Raw genomic sequence first — 10,469 nt, 5'->3', positions numbered from 1 at the left:
TGGATGACATTTATTCCTTCCTATACAGCTTTGACGGAGAAGAGAATGGCAACCCACTCTAGTGTTCTTGCCTGGAGAAATCCAGGGACAGAGGAGCCTGGCAGGCTACAGTCCGTGGGGTCACAGTGAATCGGACACGACGGAGTGACTAACACACACGTACAGCTTTGAAGGAAATAATGACATTACCGAGAAAATTAAATCAAGCAGTTTTACTTCTTATGCAAAAATTGCACATACATAATTTAAAAAGACCATATATCTTGGGCTTCCCCAGTGGCACAGAGGATAGGAATCCATCTGCCAATGCAGGGGACCTCAGTTCAATCCCTGTTCCTGGAAGATTCCACATGCCACAGAGCCACTGAGCCAATGGACCGCAGCTACTGAACCCCACGTGCCTAGAGCCTGTGCTCCACGACGAGAGAAGGCCCTGCAATAGAAGCCCGAGAGAAACTCTCTGCAACTAGAGGGTAGCCCACACGCAACAATGAAGACCCAGTGCAGCTAGAAAGAAAGAAAGTAAAGAAAGACAGCAGTGTGTGCACATAAAAAAATAAATAAATAATCACACATCTTATTCTATGTGAACTTGCTCTGTTACCTGGAAAAATCACTCGGTTCTACTTGCTCCAGCTCCCCAACTAGCATAGGTGGTAGGCCCGTTTCCCTCCTGTTTTCTGTGAGGAGTCTTTGGGTTCTGTTCAAGTCGATTATAGAAGTTTCTGAGGAAAGGAACTTAAGGAAGGTTTTATATGAGCAGTTGTGGATTCTCTATATCTTCATGAGTCAGAGCCACAACTATTGAGCCTGTGCTCTAGAGCCTGGGAACTGCAGTTAATGAGCCCAGGTGTTACTGAGGTGTGAGCACCCTGGAGCCCTGCTCCATGCCGGGAGAAGCCACGCACTGCAACCAAGAGTAGTCCCCCCACCGCAACTACAGAAATGCCTGCACGGCCATGAAGCCAGCACAGCCAAAAATAAAAATCAACTAAAAAAATTGAAAATAGTTAACTCAGATTTTGAGAAAAAAGCCATCCTCAGCCTAGCTGAATTATCTGAAACCACCATAGAGATACGTGGTCCCTAGGTTACTGCCCAGCTGAGATGCATCGCACTTGGTTTGTGTTGAAACCAGCTTTCAGAGCCTTGAGAAATTATGTGGATAATAAAACATACGTTGCCTCTCATTTGCTCTGGAGGATATGACTGCTTGTTGGGCTTCTCTGGTGACTCAGCTGGTAAAGAATCCTCCTGCAATGTGGGAGACCTGGGTTCCATCTCTTGAGTTGGGGAGATCCCCTGGCGAGGGGAAAGTCTACCCACTCCAGTATTCTGGATTGGAGAATTCCATGGACTGTATAGTCCATGACGTTGCAGAGAGTCAGACACAACTGAGAGACTTTCACTTTCACTTGGTTTTCCCAGTTTATTCTGTCTTTGCGGGGATCGTTCCCTTTACAGCATGTACTGATTAAGTAGTGCATTTCATCCAAGAGACTTACCTGAGTCACCCATCTTGCAAGGAATTTAGACACTTTGTCGAGTCTCTTCTGAAAATGCTACTTTCTTCATGTTTCTCATGCATTCCCTTAACTTCATCCTCAGTTAAACCCTTATCATTTCTGCTTAGATTGTTGCAGGAATTCCCTAACTAGTCTTTTCTTTGGTGGAGTTGTCTCTAATTCATCCTCTTTGTTGTTTCAAGAAATATTAATATATTAATATTTATAAGTCACAAATGGGCTCATTTATTCCTTTGTGGGAGACCTGGGTTTGATCCCCATGTCGGGAAGATCCCCTGGAGAAGGAAATGGCAACCCAGTTCAGTATTCTTGCCTGGAAAATCCCATGGACAGAGGAGGCTGGTAGGCTACAGTCCATGGGGTCGCAAAGAGTTGGACATGACTGAGCGACTTCTCTCTTTATTCCTTTGTTTGAAAATTTTCAGTGGTTCCCTATTATCTACAGAATAAAGATCAAACTCCTCTTTTTTTCTTTTTATTGAAGTATCGTTGGTTTACAAAGGTTGCGTTAGTTTAGCTGTACAGCAAAGTGATCCAGTTATACATCTATCTATCTATTCTTTCTCAGATTATTTTCCCTCATAGATTATTACAAGATAAGGCTCAAACTCCTCTTATAGCATCCAAGACTTTTTTCCATCTTGATTATTATCTTGTGCTCTGTTTTCTTTGATCATATTTCAGGTCTTTATTTATTTACTTATTTTTTCAGGTCTTTAAGCATTATGTAAATTCTTTCTGGCCCACAACTTTTTTTTTTAAATTCAATAAGATACTTTTAATTCACCCACTTTCATTTCCTATTATCAGAGAAATGTATATCCTTTTCTGACCACCAAAAACTCCCAAATTATACAGACTTTCAAACTCCAAAAAATGAAATCAGCTCTGAATTATTCTGCAACATTTAACAAACGCCTAAAGCTGAAACCTATACGTGATGACAGGATTTTATTAAATCTTGGCGAAGGCCCATGAGTAAAACTTCAGATTAGCTTTCAAAAGCCAACACACATACAAATCAGATTTCCTTATGCCTAAATCACCGCTGAGTTTTAAATCTCGTCTGGCCAGTCTTGGCTGTTTCAGTGTTGGTTCCTTTAACCTGTAAATGTCAAGGCCAGTCAGAGGTAAGGGTCATGTGGTCTTAGGGAAAGAGAATAAGAGAATGAGAAAAATATTTCCAAATCTCAGAGGACAGGTACTTGAGGAAAAAGTAAAAGAACTGCATGATGCATACTTTTTGCCACATTTTGGAATATAAGCTCAAATCCAAAGTCTTCTAAGAACACTGAGCACAGGAAAAAGATGAAGTGTTTAGAGATTAACAAATAGTTTACAAATTTCAAGGGAAATTCACTCCCTTGTGGGCAAAGGAAATCTATATCCTGCAGCCAACAACATAGAACATCGCTTTCAGTGTGTTAGGGGAGATTTCTTGGAATAGGTGACATCAGAGTTGATTTTGAAGGACTGGTAGTACTAGAAGGGAAGGCCCACAGTTTTGGATCTGTATTCCTCTTGTTCTCCCCACCTGCTATGTCCTCCCCACTCTCATGATCTTCTCATTGATGAGCAGTGATCTTTCAGACTCTGGGAGTTGGTGATGGACAAGGAAGCCTGCTGCAGTCCATGGGATTGCAAAGAGTCGGACACAATTGAGTGACTGAACTGAACTGATCTTTCAACATTCAGGTCCAGAGTCTCCTCTTCTGTGAACATTTTCCTGATATCCTTTTATGACTCATAATTCCCTGCACTGACTTCTCATCTGGCACCTATAACAGGTTATTCCATCTAATTTCTTCTGTCTCTCCTAAGTTCAGTATATTTCCTTGTTATACCTCAAGTCCATCCTGTCTGCTCAGTATTTCATTTAAACTAATGTCATCAGAGCTTTCCTTAGTCTGGGACACATGTTAGGTGCTTAGTAGTTTTTTTAAATTAATGAATAAACTTCACTGGTAAGTGCACATTTGGATTTACAAGCCTTGGCTTCGGATTGGGTGAGAATGAGGAAAAAGGATCTAGACAAACATAAGAAACCATTTTGTTAATGTCTTTGACTTGGCCTTAGGGATAGCAGAGATTTGTTTTCTGCTCCAGGCTATAAAATAGCTCTGTGACCTTGAGAAAGTTCTGTTGCCTTTCTGTGACTTGGATCCTCAGTTCTAAAATGTAAGAACAGTCTAGAATGATGCAATATGTACCATCTAGTGTGATGTAGTGTAAGACAGTCTTAAGAGCTTTGGAGGAGCATCAGGATTGGAATTCTATCACTTCCTCCTTTGTCACTTGGAGCAAGTCCTTTATTTTCCTTTAATTTTCTCCTCTGTAGACAGGGAAGCAGAACACTTATTTCAATGGGCAGCACAAGTAATAAACTGTAACCGTCTTTGTGTAAAGTGCCCGGGACTTTCCGGTAATAGGTGTTCCAGTTACTTGTTTCTGCCACCCCACTGCCTCTGCCAATCCAAACATATCTTCCCTGAAGGGTTAATTATGAGGTAGGTGTGTGTGTGTGTGTGTGTGTGTGTGTGTGTGTGTGTAAACGCTATTCAATAGAAGAACAGCTTCTCTTTGAACCAACTTGCTTATTATTGTTCCAATGATCTTGTGTGAAAACAAGCAGACAGAGGCCTTAGTTCTGGGTCATCAGGTTTGGAAATAAAGCTGCCTCCAGAGCAAAGACAAAAGAGACCCATTGAGCCACTGGCAATGTACAGATATGAGGCTGTTTGAAACCTCCATAGTTTTTTAAGAGAATTTGGGGTTAAGATCACCTTTTTAAAGGAAGCACCCATCTTGTGGAAAGAAGCTCTGTGGTCCCTATGGACAAACCCTAAGCTGGAAAAAATTCTACTCCTTTTATGCGACTCAGTCATTCCATCGAACACAAACTGCTTTCTCTCTTACCATGGTGACCTCATCTCTGTAACTTCTTAGGAAGAGATTCCTGCTTTCCCAATATTTAACATAACTTATTTTTGTTGCTAAAGTTTTCAGCTATTTTTGCAGCATATGATACACCAGGTATATTTTGCATGCTCATACCATCTATGTGTAATCCACAGTGCTTCACACTCTGATGGCTCAATGTCCTTACCTAAATCCTTCAGTATCCAAGCAGGAATCCACACATTCTGAGACTGGGTGGGTGGGCCTCAGTGTCTATGCTGCTGGGGAAATAGCACATTAGAAGGCAAAGTTCCTCTAATGGTTAGTTATTCTGGATGTCAACCTCTTCTCTTCAACCTTCATGTTGGAAAAGGCAGCCTCAGGGGGTCACGTCATCAGGGCTCTTCTCCTTCCCCCAGAGTGCCCCTGCTGTGCTGACTAGTCCCTGAGGACCAAGCCTGACATGAGAATTAGTAAAGGGAGTGTTATCAGATGTGAGTGTGGAAACAGAATGGACATTCTTCTGCTAGTGCTGGAGTTCCAGTGGGCGTTATTATACAGTTCCCAAGTCATTACTGCACACAAGTGCACACATACATGAAAATGCCCAATTTCTACTACACCTTCCAAATTCTTGCAAGACCCCAGACACATAACTCTCAGTTCAGTTCAGTTCAGTTCAGTCGCTCAGTCATGTCCGACTCTTTGCGACTCCATGAATCACAGCACGCCAGGCCTCCCTGTCCATCACCAACTCCCGGAGTTTACCCAAACCCATGCCCATCGAGTCGGTGATGCCATCCAGCCATCTCATCCTCTGTCGTCCCCTCCTCCTCCTGCCCCCAATCCCTCCCAGCATCAGGGGCTTTTCCAATGAGTCAACTCTTCCCATCAGGTGGCCAAAGTATTGGAGTTTCGGCTTCAACATCAGTCCTTCCAATGAACACCCAGGACTGATCTCCTTTAGGATGGACTGGTTGGATCTCCTTGCAGTCCAAGGGACTCTCAAGAGTCTTCTCCAACACCACAGTTCAAAAACATCAATTCTTCAGCGCTCAGCTTTCTTCACCGTCCAACTCTCGCATCCATACATGACCACTGGAAAAACCATAGCCTTGACTAGATGGACCTTTGTTGGTAAAGTAATGTCTCTGCTTTTAAATATGCTGTCTAGGTTGGTCATAACTTTCCTTCCAAGGAGTAAGCGTCTTTTAATTTCATGGCAGCAATCACCATCTACAGTGATTTTGGAGCCCAAAAAATGAAGTCTGACACTGTTTCCACTGTTTCCCCATCTATTTCCCATGAAGTGATGAGACCAGATGCCATGATCTTAGTTTTCTGAATGTTGAGCTTTAAGTCAACTTTTTCACTCTCCTCCTTCACTTTCATCAAGAGGCTTTTTAGTTCCTCTTCACTTTCTGCCATAAGGGTGGTGTCTACATACGTTAATATTGTGTGAGTCTCCAAGTTTCAGGGAAACATTTTTATAAAGGTCTAATGTCAATACTTTGGCCACCTGATGCGAAGAGCTAATTCATTAGAGAAACCCTGATGCTGGGAAAGATTGAAGATGGGAGGAAAAAGGGACAACAGAGGATGAGATGGCTGGATGGCATCACCTACTCAATGGACATGAGTTTGGGTGGACTCCGGGAGTTGGTGATGGACAGGGAGGCCTGGCGTGCTGCAGTCCATGGGGTTGCAAAGAGTCGGGCGTGACCGAGCGACTGAACAAAACTAATGTCATATGATCATTCATTCTCAATGTGGGTATGATGCCCATGGGTGCAAAAACTGGTTCTTGAGAGCCAAAAAAATCTGGGATGTTTTAGTGAGGTGTGCTTCTTCAGACAGCTTCAGAACACAAAAAGATTTCTGGTGTATCTTTGGTATTAAATTTTCTTGAGGGAGAGTAATTAGGAAAAATATCTAAAAAAGCTCTTTTGGGGGGCAATAATTTTAAAAAGCTTGAGAAGCACTGGCAGTATGATTAGGATTCCTGACCCAATGTCTCTGTCTTTTAAGGCTCAGAGAAGATCACAGATGTGTGGTCACCTACGGAGACCTTTTTAGCTAAATATTAACCGATCATAAGCATTTGCAAAAAATTGCTGTGTGTTGCAATTTCCTCAGCTTCCTTATTTCTATTGCCCTATTGCTTTTAAATTGGAGTTTAGTTGCTTTACAACGTTGTGTTAGTTTTTGCTATAAAGCAAAGTCAATCAGCCGCATGTATGTATATATATATATATGTCTCCTTCTGTTACCACATTGAGTAGAGTTCCTTGTGATGTACACTAGGTTCTTGTTAGTGAACTTCTCATTAGTTATCTATTTTGTACATAGTAGATATGGCAGTCTCAATCTCAGTTCATCCCACCTCCCCTTCCCCCCTTGGCATCCATAGTTTGTGGGTACAAGTGAACTTATTGGTCTATTTTTGAATGACTATTGGAGGCAGAGGGGTGGAATTTGATGTGAGCATAGAAACAGAAAGGAGATTTATTGTCTCCTTATAGATCTACTTTCTTGGAACCCTATTCTTGGAAGAGAGGTTGTTTGTAACACAGACCCAGTGGCTGTTCTTAAATGGCTCTGCATGCAATATGTTATATTTTTTTTCCTTTCCTGGTACACAAAATGGGTCTTGAGTGAGTCAAAAGTTACTTCTTAGGTAATTTTTTTTTGTACCGCACAGATTTGTTCTAAATTGTCTGTGCTACGTAGATGAAAACGATACCTTTGCTCCAGCTCTGAAAGCTCTGGAGATGAAACGGAAAGTGGGGATGGAAGAAAGCAGGAAGTTCAGGTTAACATAAAATAAATGTGCATTTTGTGCAGGTATATCCCCAAACTATACAAGTATTTTTGAGATTAATTTCAGCGTAAAGAAAGTAGAATGAACCAGAGGACAGGGAATATTTGGTCTACTTCTAGATTTGTTCATGCATACATCTGACTCAAAATGTATTTCTTCTCTTTTCACTAACTGGTGAAATATATTGAAGATTTGGTACTCACAATATCAAATCAAAAAAATAAAATATCAATTATTTTAATACTCAACTGGAAATAGCAGTCGTTAGAGAGAAAATATACGAAATGAATGCATCCACATTCTATGTGTTTGCTCAGCTGCTTCAGTCAAGGCTGACTCTTTGCAACCCTACGTACCATAGGCTGCCAGGATCCTCTGTCCATGGGATTCTCCGGGCAAGAATGCTGGAGTAGATTGCCATGCCCCACTCCAAGGGATCTTCCTGACCCAGAGATTGAACCCTCCTCTCTTTATGTCTTCTGCATTGGCAGGCGGGTTCTTCACCACTAGTGACACCTGGGAAGCCCCCCATTCCATCATATATATATATGTATATATATACACATTTGGAGACATAAGAGACACAGGTTCAATCCCTGGGTCGGGAATATCCCCCTAGGGGAGGGCACGGCAACCTACTTCAGTATTCTTGCCTGGAGAAACCCATAGACAGAGGAGCCTGGCAGCCTACAGTCCATAGGGTCACAAAGAGTCAGGCACGACTGAAGCGACTTGGCATGCATGCGGCACAGGCATATTTAGGACTAGAGATGTGGATCATAGGGAACATAGACTGTATGCCTGATTAATGCCAGGAGCGGTGTGAGCCTTTACAACCATAATCCTCTCAGCATTGAGCATGTTTCATCCTCACAACAACCTTGTAACTAGACAATGTCATTTCCATATCACAAATGGTAAAAGTGAGGAAAGATAGCACTTAGGTTATTGATTTCAACTTTATACCTCATACTTCTCCCCAGTCCCCAGTCCAAGAGCTGATGTTCAATCTCATCTCTCCCTTTTGTTCTTAGAATCTCTCTAATAGAGACTCTCTAATAGAGCTTAGTGGATGTGGGGATATACAGAAACGACTGTGGACAAAGAGATAGCTGTCTCTAATTCTTAGGCTAGTAGTTTGAGAAAACCTCAAACTAGGCTCAAATTAGATTTGCAGTCTCAGTCTGAGCGCTCATCCTAGTTTATTGCTCTCAAAAGGCCCAAGCCTCCGCTGCAGTCTCTTCATGGCCGCCTTCATCTCCTGGTTTCTCAGGGTGTAGATCACGGGGTTCAGCATGGGGGTGATGACCGTGTTATTGATGGACACAGCTGTGTCCATGGGCAGCGTGGTGAAGGGCTGGCAGTAGGTGTAAACACAGGGCACGAAGTGAAGAGTCACCACCAGGATGTGGGAAGTGCAGGTGGAGAGAGCTTTGCTTCGGCCCTCCGTGGTGTGAGACCTCAGCATCGCCAGGGTGACAGTGTAGGACCCCAGAAGCAGGAGGAACCACAGCAGGGTCAGCAGCCCATTGTTAGAGATCAGGAGGAGCTCCAGAGCAAAGGTGTCCGTGCAAGCCAGTCTAACCACCTGGGGCACGTCGCAGTAGAAGGCATCCAGGGTGCTGGGGCCACAGAAAGGGAGTGGAAGCATCAGAATAATCTGAACAGTGGAGTGCAAAGTGCCACCCACCCAGGAAGCCACCACCAACCCCACCCACACCTCTCTCCTCATGATGGTCACGTAATGCAGGGGTTTGGAGATTGCGAGATATCTGTCCCAGGCCATCACAGAGAGGAAAAAAATATCCGCCCCTCCAGCAAAGTGGAAGAAAAAGATCTGCGCCATGCAGCCATTGTAGGAGATGGCTTTCCTCTCTGATAAGAGGTCCACCAGGAGCTTGGGAACGGTGACGGATGAAAAGACGATGTCCAGGATTGATTTGTTCCGAAGGAGGAAGTACATGGGGGTGTGGAGGTGAGACTCCCAGGTGATGGTCACCACGACGAGGGCGTTGCCCAGCACGGTTGTGATGTATACAGCTAGGAAGATGACAAACAGGAAAGGCTCCAGTTCCCGGAAGTGAGTGAGTTCCAGGAAGACAAATTCCCTCACGGTGCTGTGGTTGGTCTGGCCCATGATGGAGAGCGCGTTCTTCCAGCTCTCCCTTTGGAAAAGATGCGTCAGGGTGAGCAGCACGGAGCCCTAAGGCAGCAACAGCATTGCTCACATATTGGGGTTTTGTTGTCGTTGTTGCTTTGTCTTGTTTTTAAACTTTTTATTTTGTGATGGAGCGTAGCCGATTAACGATGTTGTGATAGCTCTAGGTGAACAGCAAAGGAACTCAGCTGTGTGCATACACAAATTCATTCTCCCCTCAAGTCCCCTCCCATCCAGGCTGCCACCTAACACTGAGCGGAGTTCCATGTGCTCTACGGTTGTGGTTTAGTCACTGAGTCATGTCTGATTCTTTTGTGACCCCACGGACTGCAGCCAGACTCCTCTGTCATGGAATTTTCCAGGCAAGAATACTGGAGAAGGTTGCTGTTCCTTCTCCAGGGGATCTTCCTGATCCAGGGATCAAACCCATGTCTCCTTTGTCTCTTGCATTGCAGGTGGATTCTTTACCACGCGCCACCTGGCAAGCCCTTAGTTGGTTTGGTTGGGCCCCAATTATTATTTTCAAATAATGCTGCTCTCAACATTTTGTAAATCCATTTTTGTGTGCCTATGAAAAGCCAGACATAAACATACTGGGTCAAATGATATGCTAATTTTCTAATTTTAAATGATAACTAAGATATTGTAAAGAAACAGACTAGGGGCCGAGGGGCAGCTGTCTACGCTGAAGGACACAGGTTCCCGAGTTTGTGCCTTCTGGAAGCTTGAAACTGGCAGTCCAGAAACAGATACCCAATCCATTTCACTTGTATGAAAACCTATTTCATCCCTTACACTCTCACAGGGACAATGAATTGTGTACTGGCCAAGTACAGAATGAGGCTTCTCTGATGACCGAAGTGATGGAGAATCTGCCTACAATGCAGGAGACATGGATTCAATCCCCTGGAGGAGGAAATAGCAACTCACTCCAGTATTCATTCCTGGGAAACCCCATGGACAGAGGAACCTGCCTGAGCACACATGGGCATGCACGCATTCATATGCACACACACGTATGGAGGTACTGTTTTGATAGTCTTATACTTCAAGCTTTGATAGTCTT

General features: G+C 43.6%; 1 protein-coding gene across 1 annotated transcript; it reads right to left on the bottom strand.

Moving 5' to 3' along the window:
• Positions 1-8,437: 8,437 nt before the first annotated feature.
• OR4D6 (olfactory receptor family 4 subfamily D member 6) lies at positions 8,438-9,382 on the bottom strand. The gene has a single exon (XM_020869543.2). The coding sequence runs from the start codon at positions 9,380-9,382 to the stop codon at positions 8,438-8,440; it is 945 nt and encodes a 314-aa protein (XP_020725202.2).
• Positions 9,383-10,469: the final 1,087 nt, after the last annotated feature.

This window comes from Odocoileus virginianus, chromosome 10 (assembly GCF_023699985.2).
Source record: "Odocoileus virginianus isolate 20LAN1187 ecotype Illinois chromosome 10, Ovbor_1.2, whole genome shotgun sequence".
Classification (NCBI taxonomy): domain Eukaryota; kingdom Metazoa; phylum Chordata; class Mammalia; order Artiodactyla; family Cervidae; genus Odocoileus; species Odocoileus virginianus.
Note: the sequence above shows the minus strand (reverse complement) of the source record. Positions and strands in the feature narration are given on the sequence as shown.

What these genes read in the sequence shown, in the direction of transcription:
- OR4D6 (XM_020869543.2), bottom strand. Translation starts at nt 9,382, where the DNA reads ATGGGCCAGACCAACCACAGCACCGTGAGGGAATTTGTCTTCCTGGAA.